Raw genomic sequence first — 13,766 nt, 5'->3', positions numbered from 1 at the left:
AGTTTGCACACTGCGGGGGTCAGAGTGTTGTCTTATGGGGGTGGGGGTGGCTTGCTATCCAGCGCAGGGGGGGTCAGCTGCGTGAGACAGCCGACCCCAAGGTCTTCAGTTAATTCAAGGGACAGCGGGATCGCTTAAGGAAAGGCACCTTGTCGGAGCCTCTGTTGTGGCATCGAGAGAGTCCTAGGGGTCTCCCCCACACTTTCCCAGAGGCTGACCCAGTGGAAGGCACCTGGTTGGGTGGGCGTTGCTCATACCTGTGTTTCAGCTGAGCCTTGCTTTTGAAGCTCAGCACAGACTGCCTCAGTAGCAAGGACCAGGCATCTGTTCTCCTTCGCTGACATTGGGTATCCTCTGCAGGACTCAAACTAGGGCAAGAGAATTCCTGCAAACCACGGAGGCACGCAGGCTCCGTTCCCCCATTTTGGTGTCGCCATGTAAATGGCTCCTAATCCATCACTCGACGGGCTAATCCATCAAACTGCTCATTAAAACACAAATGTTCTTATCTGTCTCACCCTTGGTCTTTGGAGACGGGCCGCCTTCTCCGGAGCTCTTTGGGTAATCTCTGCAAATACATCTGCACAAAATAATTATAGAGCCTTTCAAAGTCTCAGACCTGCTCTTTCTTTCTGTCGGCACACAAAGGGCTGCACACTTGTCATGAGGCTGGGAGGAGGAGCTCAGACAATCCAGGAGGGGTGGAGTGTGGGCGTTGGAGGGGAGGGGAATGCATAACCTTGTTATCAAGAAGGTAGGACTGCCCGGGCTGATGGCATGGACATTTTGGACACTTGTTTCTTGTGCTGCTTCTGGATGAAATATGCCATGAAACCGAATGGGGATGAGGCTTTAAATCCTGTAATAACTTTGGGGAGGGGGGAAGGGTTGGGCCCACACCCTCCCTCTAGGTCCTTGTGTCTTCTCAGGCCATGCTGGACAGCATGAGCTTCTCCATCTTTCCCTCCTTTGCATGCCAGTCCTGAAGCTGCAGCTCTCACACTTCTGCCTGCAAAGTAGCCGCCGTCAGAACCAGGATTCATTGTCGCCATCTGATTTTAAAATGTTTGAAGTTACGAATTGTTTTATTTATATGTTTTTATGGACTTATGCATTGTCCAGAGGCCAAGGATTGGGTGATTCATAAATTTAATAAATCAGAGTGGGGAGGAAGGATTGGTCAACTTTTCCTGGGGGGCGGAGGGTTTCTGGAAGAAGTGAGCGTGTCATTCTGGCTGAGGTCTTTAGTACCAAACTGGCAGCAAGCAACTGTTTCAGAAAGAACTTCAGGCATTCGCCCGCCACAAAGGAGAAAACACGTGTTTGGTTTTTTTTAATTCCCCAGTGGGCTGATTTTCTGTGATCCACCTCAAGTTGCCACAAGAAAGGCAGACTGTAAACAAAGCGAGCGCCCCAAAGCTTCGCTGTGGGCCTCTGTGAGCTTCTCTGGCTGGCACTTGGAGGGCCCCCGACTTCCCTTGCCTGCCCCCTCTGCCCCCGTCATGAAGCACTTGGAACTGCCCAAAGGTAACCCTGGTTCTCTTTCTCTTCCAACAGAATTGGGCCCCTCCAGGCTGCGAGAAGCTGGGCAAGTGCTTGAAGCCTCCCCCTTCCGACCCACAGAAGTGCGTCTGGCCCCACTGAGCCTCTCCCCGTCTGCTGGAGACCTGGCAGTCACTGCTGCTCTTACGCGTCAGGGAAAAGGTCCAGATGGGCTGCCTTGCCTTTCCTCTCTCAGGGTTCTTACAGCAGCAATGGGGGGGGGGGGGCTGCAAATGGAGGCTTTCTGGCGTGAGGAAGCAGAGCCCTTCTGGGCTCACATGGCCAGGAGGAAGCGGTGCCTGCTCGCCCTCAGGGTTGCTCAGCTCAGATGCTTCCCGGGACAGAGGCCTCCTCTTCCTATCTGCAGTGTGCTCTTGGCACTCTCCCAGGAGACGGAGCCAGCCGCAGCTATTGCTAGTTCACTGGAACCCCCTGAAGCACCAGCGGCTGGCGGGGAGGGCCACTGCCTTCATGCTTTGCTAGTGGGTTTTCCTGGGGCACCAGGCTGGAAGGAGGATTCTCTTTCGCTGGGGTGGGCAGCTGTTGCTAAACTGGAACCTCCATGTCCAAGGGCAGTCTACCTGGGGAGCACCAGTTGCTGTTGCCTTCATTCTTCGCTTGTGGGTTTTCTGAGGGCATGAGGCTGGGGAAAAGTTGCTCTTTTGCTGGGTGGGGCTTTACAGGTTCTTAAGCTGTGCAAACAACAGCCGTTGGCATTCCTCTTAGGACTTGGGTTCCCATCCTGCTTGTTTATGAAGTGCCAAAGGTGAACATGAAGGACTTTCTACTTTCCTTTTAGGACTTGGGTTCCAATTCTGCTTGTTTAAGAAGTGCCAAAACTTAATATGAAGGACTTTCTACTTTTTTAAAAATAAAAAAACCCCCATGATTGCGTCAAATGAAACCTCATTCCGTACCTTTGTTAAAATGCCGACTTTCTAAAAATACTTGTGTCAGATTTGTAACTCTTAACTGTTGCGTGATTGTAAGGAACGAAGGCTAATACAATCTTTGATTTTAATGGGCTGTGCCAATTTTTCCTGGATTGCTTGTGCAGTGGGACTGTGGAAGGGAACATTTCCAATGCAGACGCAGGTGTTGCAAGATTTTAACGCCGGGGAAGCTGCTGCTGTGACACCCGTCTGGCTACCAGGTGTGGGCCCAAAGGTTCTGGCTGAAGCGGAGATGGACTCCAGACACAAACAGGAGAGGAATGTGTCTCTTGACTACAGCCAGGCATCTTCCAGGACAGGCCCTGAGTAGTGGAAGACCAGCCTCCGCTGAGCATACGGCTCGGGAACAAGCGCCCCTCACGCTGTACAAGAGTCGCCCACCTCGCAGGGTTGTAGTGAAAAGCAACTTTGCAAATCACCTGAGCCAACCGTTGCTTTAACCTGTGAAAAGGTTTAACCCGCCCAAAGCTTATCCGAGCTTGGAAACGAAGCGGGGGTGGCTGCAATTAACATTTGGGTGGGAAAGTGCACGGAGGAAGACCGGAGTCACCCTGCAGGGGCAGGCAATGGCAACCCACCCCTCCACTCATCTCTTGCGTGGAAAGCCCCATGAGGGGTCTCCAGAACTTAGCTGGCCCCAGACTGGATTAGCAATTAGGCCGAGTAGGCAGTGGCCTATGGGCCTCCTTGCCTTTCGGGGCCCCGGGCTGGCTTCCCCCGTTTGCAGCCCTCGGAGCCTGCACAGGCAGCCAGCAACTGAGCCACTCTTCGCCCGACTTGCCTGGTACGGCTGCTGCTGGCATAATAGCCAAGCTTGCCTCTCGCTGCCTCTTCCCCACAGCTTTGTCAAGGGGGCTTTAGAGAAGGGGCCCGCAGGCTGCAGCAGGGGCCGCAGGCAGCGGGGCGGCCACTCTGACTCTTGAGATAATTTGCAAGGACCCCTGAGATTTTGCCTGCCTAGGGGCCTCCACAGGGTGTAATCTGGCCCTGAGCTGGCCTTTTATTGCACTTAATTCTTACAAGGCCTTTCCAAAGAGGGGAAGGGGCAGATCTTGCAGCAGGCACAAAAACGTTCTGTGGTCAGCAGTAGAGAAACCCTCCACAGGAGGAGGGGGAAGCAAAGAGCAACGTGGGACTTTACACCACCCAATCCCTGTTCTCTTGGGGGGAGAGGGGGCTATATTTTTCTGCAGCCCTGCCCTGGCGAGCCTTATCTTGGCAGGTTCTGGGAGCTCATCAAGGCCGGTTGCAGTTAGAATTCGGATGGGAGACCTGCTGCGCAGAGGCAGCCACTGACAAAACCACCTGGGGAATGTCTTGCTTTGGAAACGCAACAGGGTTATGAAAGGCTGGGGGCAACTTGATGTAAAAAAAAACCCAAAACAAAGCAATCCCCCCCCATGTACCTGGGAAGCACTTCCCCCCCCAGGAGGTAAAAACCCTAACCTTGAGAGCTAGTTCGGTGTAGCGATTAAATGTGCAGACTCTTATCTGGGAGAACCGCATTTGATTCCCCACTCCTCCGTTTGCACCTGCTGGAATGGCCTTGGGTCAGCCATAGCTCTCGCAGAGTTGTCCTTGAAAGGGCAGCTGCTGGGAGAGCTCTCTCAGCCCCACCCACCTCACAGGGTGTCTGTTGTGGGGGGAGAAGATATAGGAGATTGTAAGCCGTTCTGAGTCTGATTCAGAGAGAAGGGCAGGGTATAAATCTGCAGTCTTCTTGAGTGTGTCAGAAGGGGTACTGCTATGATAGGCGGCTTTGAGAACTAGAGTAGTGTACGGGGTTGAATTGGACCCAGGTTCAAATGCCTCCTCTGGCACAGAATCTTCCCCAGGCCACTTATTCTCCAGCTCACCTACCTCATGGGGTTGTTGTGAGAATGGTGGGGGGGAGACAATGAAAGGTGATTTTGAATACCTCCTGGGGAGAAAAATTGAGAAAGCATGCAACCAATACATAAACCCTCGCCAGACAAGTCCTCAGCAGAATCATAAGAGTTGGAAGGGACCTGCAGGGTCATCTAGTCCAACCCCCTGTAAGGCTTGGTGGAACCTTATGCTCCGTCAGATGGCCCTGTGCTCCGTCAGACGGAGTTCCTGTTTTTCCCTGGGACTCGCATAGGGTTGCCAATCCCCAGGTGGGGGCAGGGGATCTCCCGGTTAGGAGACCCTGCCCTCGCTTCAGGCTCATCAGAAAAGGGGGTGGGGAGAGAAATGTCTGCAGGGTGCTCCATTATCCCCTATGCAAATCGATTCCCATAGAGTACAATGGCGAATTGATCCACAAGTATCTGGGGCTCGGGGGGGGGGCTGTTTTTGTGGGTAGAGGTGCAAAATTTTGAGCATAGCATCCAGCGCCTCTCCGCAAAAGACCCTCCAAGTTTCAAAAGGATTGGACCAGGAGATCCAATGCTATGAGCCCCCGGAGAAGGTGCCCCTATCCTTCATGATTTCCAATGGAGTGAAGGCATTGAAAAGGTGTGCGGCCCCTTTATATGTGACGGCCAGGTCTCCCTTTGGAGTTCAATCACGCTTGGCGCAGCCTCGCTCCTGGCTCCACCCCCAATGTCTCCTGGCTCCACCCCCAAAGTCCTCAGATATTTCTTTAATTGGACTTGGCACCTTCAGACCCGCCACGCCTCTCCAGAGCCCCCTGCCGCGCGCCTTCCCCGGGCTCCGCTCTCCCCCCCCCGCGCGGCCGGCGAATGGTTCCTCCCAGCCCGGCCTTTCTGCCCTCCCCCCGCTCCGATGGTCTGTGCCGTGTTGCCGCGCATGCGTGCTGCGCCCGGCACGAGGTTTCTGAGCAAGATGAGCGCGGAGCGGCTGCGGCTGGTGCGGGATCGCGTGCGGGACTTCCCGGACTTCCCCGCGCCGGGGGTGCTCTTCCGGTAAGAGGGGCCTCTGGGCACGTGCAGAGGGCAGGACGAGGCCATTGCAATTCGGGGGGGGGGGCTGAGCCTGCTGCTCCCCGAGGTGGGCGCGCTTTGTGCATGCTCAGAGGCGCTCTTGATGCCACGTTCCCGGGGTGGAAGCGGTTGCAGACGCTTCCGCGGGGCCAGAAGTTGGCGGCGCAGAGAAGAAGGAGCGGCAGAGGCGGTGCGTCGACCTCCTTGCCCCGCTGGCGATCCCGGCTGACTCAGCTCAAGCCTCGCGAGCTTTTCCCTCCCTCCCCCCGTTACGCTGTGGCTGAAACCGCTTCTTGCGAGAAAGGGCCCTGCAAAAAGGACTGCGGAGCGCCCCCGGTTCTCCAGCCTTTGCAATAACGCTGCAAAGTAGAGCAAGAATGTTTCCACTTCCAAGAGGGGCTGAGGTTGAGGATGCCTTGGTTGAACAGCCAGCAAGCAGGGGAGGGAAGTGAGCTTTGAACCCAGGACTTCCTGGTTTTTACCTGTCAGGCATGCCTCTTGCCATCTTTTTTTGCCAATGAGATCCCTGTAGAAACCTTAACGCTCTGTGCTATGCAGGCTGCCTATCTGCATTCTGTATGGTAACATTCATGAACATCTGAAGCTGCCTTCTACTGAATCAGACCCTCTTTCGTCTATCAAAGTCAGACCGGCAGCAGCTCTCCAGGGTCTCAAGCTGAGGTTTTTCACACCTACTTGCCTGGACCCTTTTTAGTTGGAGATGCCGGGGATTGAACCTGGGACCTCCTGCTTCCCAAGCAGATGCTCTACCACTGAGCCACCGTCCCTCCCCTGCTCTCCAGGGTCTCAAGCTGAGGTTTTTCACACCTACTTGCCTGGACCCTTTTTAGTTGGAGATGCCAGGGATTGAACCTGGGACCTTCTGCATGCCAAGCAGATGCTCTACCACTGAGCCACTGTCCTTCCCCTAGTAACAGAACATATGAAGCTGCCTTCTACTGACTCAGGCCCTCGGTCCATCAAAGTCAGTATTGTCTACTCACATTGGCAGCGGCTCTCCAGGGTCTCAAGCGGAGGTTTTTCACACCTACTTGCCTGGATCTTTTTTAGTTGGAGACGCTGGGGATTGAACCTGGGACCTTCTGCTTACCAAGCAGATGCTCTACCACTGAGCCACCGTCCCTCCCCTACAATATCCCATGAAGTATCTTTCACCCTGTCCCCAGGGTCCCAAGGTCCAGTGTCTGGTTCTCAGAGAACGGCTTGTACCTGCAAATGAAGAGACTGAACTTGGGGGGGGAGGGGACATCTGCTTTTGGTGCATTGAGCTTTTAAATGTATAACAGTCATCCCTAAGGTATACGTAAGGCGGCTTTGCCTGCTAAAGCCAGTTTTAGCAACAACTGTCTATCCTGTCGTGACTTTATCTTAATAAATGGTTTCTTGAACCTCCCTGAGTCGTTTAATGGAGAAGGACTTGCACAACTTGGCATTACCTGGTTCTCCCAACTATCACATTGAACAAGTCTTCCCAGGATGTGCATTCCATTTTTTGCCCGGTGTGGGGTGTCGCTTAAGAGTGGAGAACTCTGGAGAGCTGGGTTTGATTCCCCATTCCTCTACACACAGCTGGCTGGGTGGCCCTGGATCAGTCACAGCTCTCTCAGCCCCACCTCCCCCACAAGGTGCCTGTTGTGGGGAGAGGAAGAGAAGGTGATCGCACACTGGAGTGAAGGGCAGGGTAGAAATCCAATGCTTCTCCTCCTTCTCTGCCTTTCGTGGAAACCTGCAAAAATTAGTTAGCCTAGCCCACCTCCCAGACCAGGTGTAAAGTGAGGGGCATATGCAGACAACCGGTAGCTGCAGGTAGAAAGGGTGGAATCCAGGTGTGGGGAGCCCATATGGGTGCTGTTCTGCTCCACTGGGGTAGTTCCCTGTGGGAGGGAACATCTGCTTTTGGCGCCTTGAGCAAGTCAAATGTTGTTGCAGTTCTCCTGCAGAGATACAAGATATTGCAGCAGGTGTGTAAAGAACTCTGCCTTCCTCTGCCTGAAGAACTCAGGAACTCCCACCACTGGTGTGTCTTTCTTTCTCCTCCAGAGATATCACTCCACTGCTGAAGGACCCAGAGGCATTCCGAGCTGCCATCGATCTCCTGGAAACTCACGTGAGGGACCAGCATCCCCAGGTGGAGTTAATTGCAGGTGAGTTCATCCCCAGGTGGAGTTCATCGCCTGTGCCGGAGAGGGGGAGGCGGGGTCAGAGTTCCAGAAATGTTGGCACAAACCCCAGAAAATAACCTACACAGCGGCCTTGCTGAGAATGCATTATTAAAGCCAAAAATCACCAGAAGAGCAATAACACTTTTACACAATAAGTATGTATTAAGCCTACATTTAACAAAATACATTTGTAGCAAAAATCATAAGTAACTTGTAAACCACTCATAATACTTAATTAAACAAATGCTCATAATACATGATTCAACCAATGTGACTGGAAAAAGAGTTCCATTCATTCCCCCACACTGTCTGCTGTATAAAGATAAAAAATACAGTTCCTCAGAGGCAGATGCCTTCCTGCTGTTCCAGCTTATGTCCAGCAACTTGGGTGAAGTCCTCAAATTTCCAGCAAAGCTTGTCTCTAAGAGACCATTAGCCCGGGATTCCTCACGGTTTCAGTGCCGGTCCTTCATCAGCCTTTTTCTCTCTCCGGTCCTTTTTCTCTTCATCAGCCTTTTTCTTTTATCCTGGAGCCTCAGCACAACATTTAACAGCTTGCATCAACACATGTTAATTGCGCTTTCTGTTCCGGCTCTCGCTTGTTGGTTGAATCATGTCTTATGAGCGTTTGTTTAATTAAGTATTATGAGTGGTTAACAAGATCCAAGTAGGCAGCCGTGTTGGTCTGAAGTAGCAGAACAAAATAGGAGTCAATTGCCCCTTTAAGGCCAACTTAGTTTTAGAGTTAAGTTATTTACGATGATTTTTGCCACGCGTGTATTTTGATAAATGTAGGTTGCGTATACACTTATTGTGTAAAAGTGTTATTGCTATTCCAGTGACTATTGCTAAGAATACAGGCTTGACATTCCTTGTGGTCCCGTGCCCAGGATCGAATTTCTAAAAAATCAAACAGCCAAGACCCTCCAGCCTGCCTGGAAATCCTGCAACCTCGCACGCAGGCCCTGATGGGCAGGAGCAGGTTGCAGCAGCCCCTCTGTGCATGCTCAGAGGTGCTTTTCTCGCCATTAGTCCTCATGATGCAAGGCTGAGACCTGGACTGGAGCTCCTTGCTCATCAAACCACTTCGAGTCAGTTTCTGGAAGAGAAGCACATCGGTGCATTTAAACAAGAAAAACCAGTTGCAGAATTTGGAGCTCCATTACCATCTATTGCTGCTGTTGCAAACGGCCACTGGGCTCCTTTTGATGACATCTGAACATCGTGCAATAAGATCCCATGCTGGGTTTTGTGCATCCCGTTCAGATTTCCTCCACAGTCATGTGTTTGTGAGCATGCTCCTGCCCACCAGCTGAGAATCCACCTCTTTGGTCTGATGAGTTGGGGTCGGTCTTCCAAAACTATCTGCCCCCATAGACGGTTTGCAGATGACAAAGGCCCCCCATTTATGCTCTTCCTTTGACAAATATTTTTTGCAGTTGAGACTTGTGTAGTTGTAGAGTGGAACATTTCATTAAGCCTTGCGTTAATGCAACACGAAAAAAGGATATTCTAGCATTGGAAATAGTGCAGAAAAGGGCAACTAGAATGATTAAAGGGTTGGAACCCTTTCCCTATGAAGAAAGGTTCAAACGCTTGGGGCTCTTTAGCTTGGAGAAACGTCGACTGCGGGGTGACATGTTAGAGGTTTACAAGATTATGCATGGGATGGAGAGGGTAGAGAGAGAGAAGTCCTTTTCTCCCTTTCTCACAATACAAGAACTCTTGGGCATTCAATGAAACTGCTGAGCAGTCAGGTTAAAACGGATAAAAGGAAGTCCTTCTTCACCCAAAGGGTGATTAACATGTGGAATTCACTGCCACAGGAGGTGGTGGCGGCCACAAGCATGGCCACCTTCAAGAGTGAATTGGATAAAAATATGGAGCAGAGGTCCACCAGTGACTATTAGACACAGTATATATGTATGTGTGTGTGTGTATATATATGTGTATATGTATGTATAAGTGTGTGTATGTATGTATATACACACACACACATATATTGGCCACTGTGTGACACAGAGTGTTGGACTGGATGGGCCACTGGCCTGATCCAACATGGCTTCTCTTATGTTCCTATGACCTACTCATTTTTTAACTTGTGGTTATAGAAGAAGACTGCAGATTTATACCCTGCCCTTCTCTCTGAATCAGAGACTCAAAGCGGCTTACAATCTCCTTTATCCTCTTCCCCCACAACAGACACCCTGTGAGGTGGGTGGGGCTGAGAGGCTCTCTCAGAAGCTGCCCTTTCAAGGACAACCTCTGCCAGAGCTCTGGCTGACCCAAGGCCATTCCAGCAGGTGCAAGTGGAGGAGTGGGGGATCAAACCCTGTTCTCCCAGAGAAGAGTCCACACATTTCACCGCTACACCAAACTGGCTCTCAACGGACACAGAATGGTCAGGGAAATTGACAAATGTTGGTCAGGGGAAGTCCGGGAAATTCAAAATGAAATTTTAGTGGCAGCCCTGCCTTTCTCAACCCCACTTCCAATTCTTGCAGGCTTGGATTCGCGAGGCTTCCTCTTTGGACCAATCCTGGCTCAGCGTCTGGGAGTCGGGTTTGTGCTGATCCGTAAAAAGGGGAAGCTCCCGGGCCGTACGGAATCCGTCTCTTATACCCTTGAATATGGAAAGGTAAACTTGGGCCTTTGCGTCTGCTGGGCTTGTGGCCCCTCTGGGGCAGTGGTTATTTACCTGCTTGAGGAGTGCCATTAAGCAAGCCTTGTTTGCTGCCCTGCAGGCAGAGCTGGAAGTTCAGAGCGACGCAGTGCAGCCAGGCCAGAAAGTGATCTTAATCGACGACTTGCTGGCCACGGGAGGTAAGCATGGCCAGCTAGCAGCTTACAAATTAGCTGTGCCCGTCTGGCGCTTTTTATGACTTCCGTGTCTGTATCTTGCTCTCACCACCTTGGGAGGTTCGGCTTTAATTTCTGCAAGCCGTTTCCAGGCTTGGGTGGTGAAAAGACTGCAAGTGTGGGGGCAGCAGGGTGAAATCCCCGAAAGGAGCAAACCAGCTGCAACGTCCAGCACAGATCAGGAAATGGCTCCTTCCTTCTGCTTTTTTGAGGGCAGCCACCCCTTCTAGAGCCGCTCGCCTTTCACCAGACGTCATCCAGATTTGCAGTCTCAAAGGGCGGGGGGTCCAAAGGTTCTAATAATCTCCTTTTTATTCCTCAGTGTATGTTCTCATATCTTCAAATTCTGCACAACTGACAAAACCAGAGTCCTTGTCAGCGGGAAGCAGCAGCAGCTGCCTGCCTGGGATGGGTTTTCTCAGGGGTGACCAAACTGTGGCTCACATATATTGTGTGGCTCTCCCTCTACCCTGTCAGCCAGCTTGGAGAAGGCATTTAAAGTTGCTTTCTTTCCACCTCTTCTCCCTTCCCTCCCTTCTATTTCCCTTCCTCCTTGTCTTGTGGCTTTCAAGCATATGATGTTCACGTCCTGTGGCTCTCAACACATCTGACGTTTTTTCTGTGCAGCTCTTACATTAAGCAAGTTTCCCCCCCCCCCCCCGCTTTTTCTTGCGTTGCAGCTGCCTGATCCCCTTTTCTTTTGGCCGGCAGGAACGATGCGAGCTGCTTGCGAGCTGATGTCCAAGCTGAAGGCAGAGATCCTGGACTGCGTGGTGCTCATCGAGTTGAAATTCCTTCAAGGGGCTGACCTGCTCAAGCCGTTCCCGCTGTACTCAGTGCTGCAGTATGACTGACTGGGGGGGGGGGGCAGGAGGAGGCCCTCACGCTCTGCAGCTGCCTGCATCGTTTGGGGAGACCCTCTTCCCATTTCCGAGCTTCTTTCCAGCTCTGCGGGGCATTCGGGTGGCCTGGTTTATGCCAACACAAGCCTTAGGCACGCCTCCAGCAGGCAAGCAACTCTCTGTCTGGCTGTGTTGGACTTAATTGGGCGCGCTGGGATCAAAGTGACCCAAGAATTGAGGCACTCCTTGTTTTGTTGAGACAGGGCTGGAGGATTGGTCCTGCCACCTGCTGAGAAATCCCTCACCCTGTCTTGCAATCTGGGCCTTAGACTGGCTAAGACAAACGTTTGCTGTGATTTAGGTTTCCCGCTAAACATACAAGCCACACACACCCTTTTTTTTTTTTATTTCGCAACTCAGGCTGTTGCCTTAATTCCACTGTCACGAGGTGGGACTTCCTCAGTCGGACACCCTTGGAGGGGTAAACAGAGACATCTGGCTGCAGAAACGGAGTGAGGGTTTGACCAGCCTAGGAAGGGCTTGGCCATAGCTAGAAGTGGCTACTGGCAGGACAACATTGGCCTGACCTTTTAAGGGCTGCTGGTGGCTTCAAGGTCTCAGCTGGAGGAAAAAAAGAGCCGTCTCCCAAACAGGACAGCCTGGATTTTCCCTTAGTATTAGCCCACTGCCCTTTTTGAACCTTGTAGATTTAATCCACAGCACCACTCCCATCTCTGTTTGCACCAGACCCTTTGGCACTGATGCTGTAGCGACTCCAGGCACGCCTTGACAGTAGAAACCTCAGTGACTTCTTTTACATGGATATTTTCCATCTGCCCACAGACGGGCAGGGGTTTTTCCTACCACCTCTGACACAAAGCAGTCCTTTCTGTTCAAGAGTGCTATACCCAAAGAGCGTATCTTTCATTGCACTAATAAATGTGTGGAGTGCTGCTTCTCTGCTGCAGTCAGAATTGTAAAGCACCCGGCTGGATTATTTTTGCTTGCTTGGGCCGAGGCCAGGAAAATTGGGGGGGGGGGGGGGCAGTATTCAAGAAGCCCCCGTTTTCAGAAAGGGGCTTTCTGCTGTGATGTTCTGTACAATTTAACTCTGGCTGCAAATTAGAGAGAGTGTGCTGTGTGGACAAAAAGGGAAGGGGGCCATGGAGCTCCCCTCTACCAAAGGCAGAGGCATTCAGCTGTTTATTCTTAACTAGTTATAAAACAAGGGTGGCCAAACTTGCTTTTATGTAAAAGCCACATAGAATGAATACCAGATGTTTGAGAGCCGCAAGGAAGGGAGGGAAGGAAGAAGATATTGGATTTATATCCCGCCCTCCACTCTGAAGCGGCTCAGAGCGGCTCACAATTTCCTTTACCTTCCTCCCACACAACAGACACCCTGTGAGGTGGGTGGGGCTGGAGAGAGCTCTCATAGCAGCTGCCCTTTCAAGGACCTCTGCCAGAGCTATGGCTGACCCAAGGCCATGCTAGCAGGTGCAAGTGGAGAAGTGGGGAATCAAACCCAGTTCTCCCAAATAAGAGTCCAAACACTTAACCACTACACCAAACTGGCTCTTTCAACTACCCTTTCAAGGACAACCTCTGCAAGAGCTATGGCTGACCCAAGGCCATTCCAGCAGCTGCAAGTGGAGGAGTGGGGAATCAAACCCGGTTCTCCCGGATAAGAGTCCACACACTTAACCACTACACCGAACTGGCTCTCCAGATAGCAAATACATGGGAGAGGTGGAAAGGAAGCAGCTTTAAATGCATTCTCCAAGCTGCTAGCTGGCTTGGCTTAAAGAAGTAATTCAAAGAGAAATGCCTTCTCTAAGCTGGCCAATGGGATAGCGGGGACTTTTGAGAGCCACATATGGCTCCTGAGCTACAGTTTGGCCACCCCCGTTATAAAAACTCACAAATAGACGGTACGCTTGAGTCACAAGATTATTTTGAACTCACGGATCATACAATCACAGAGCTGGAAGGGACACTCAGGGTCATCTAGCCCCCTGCACAATACAGGAACTTCACGAACACCTCCCCCTAAAATGCTGAAATAACACCCCAACCAACCTATCAGAAACAGCAGACTGAACTTGTGGACATTCAGCATCTTTCCACAAACACACACTTAAAAGGCCTTGTGCACAAGTGCTGACTCCAGCAACTGCAATAACCCCTGATGTTCAGGATTTAGTTGCTGCTGGAACCCACAGTTGTCCTGCTAGCCATGACTAAGAGTAGAATGAGAGGATCACTATTAGCCACAGCATTTTATTGGAACTGTCTGGGGCAGTGATGCTCTGTATCCTTGGTGCTTGGGGGTGGGGGGTGCAAAGTGGAAAGGCTTCTAGCCCCACTTGTGAACTTACTCATGTCACTTGGGTTTTTGGCCACTGTGTGGCACAATGTTGGACTGGAGGGGCCATTGGCCTGATCCAACAGGGCTTCTCTTATGTTCTTCTGTGACACAGA

At 51.6% G+C, this 13,766-nt stretch overlaps 2 protein-coding genes across 2 annotated transcripts in view; both read left to right on the top strand.

Moving 5' to 3' along the window:
- The window catches only part of GALNS (galactosamine (N-acetyl)-6-sulfatase), a 98,083-nt gene extending 95,520 nt beyond the window's left edge, over positions 1 to 2,563 (top strand). The window contains 1 exon segment of the mRNA XM_060254243.1: positions 1,558 to 2,563. Within this exon segment, the coding sequence (XP_060110226.1) occupies positions 1,558 to 1,644 (87 nt within the window). The 3' untranslated portion in view covers positions 1,645 to 2,563.
- Positions 2,564 to 5,134: 2,571 nt separating this feature from the next.
- On the top strand, positions 5,135 to 12,266 carry APRT (adenine phosphoribosyltransferase). Its single transcript, XM_060254180.1, has 5 exons — positions 5,135 to 5,383; positions 7,463 to 7,566; positions 10,089 to 10,222; positions 10,329 to 10,407; positions 11,155 to 12,266. The coding sequence occupies exons 1-5, from the start codon at positions 5,244 to 5,246 to the stop codon at positions 11,295 to 11,297; spliced, it is 600 nt and encodes a 199-aa protein (XP_060110163.1). The 5' UTR covers positions 5,135 to 5,243; the 3' UTR covers positions 11,298 to 12,266.
- Positions 12,267 to 13,766: the final 1,500 nt, after the last annotated feature.

This window comes from Heteronotia binoei, chromosome 14, assembly GCF_032191835.1.
Source record: "Heteronotia binoei isolate CCM8104 ecotype False Entrance Well chromosome 14, APGP_CSIRO_Hbin_v1, whole genome shotgun sequence".
NCBI classification, from domain to species: domain Eukaryota; kingdom Metazoa; phylum Chordata; class Lepidosauria; order Squamata; family Gekkonidae; genus Heteronotia; species Heteronotia binoei.
This window is presented reverse-complemented; position numbering and strand designations above follow the sequence as displayed.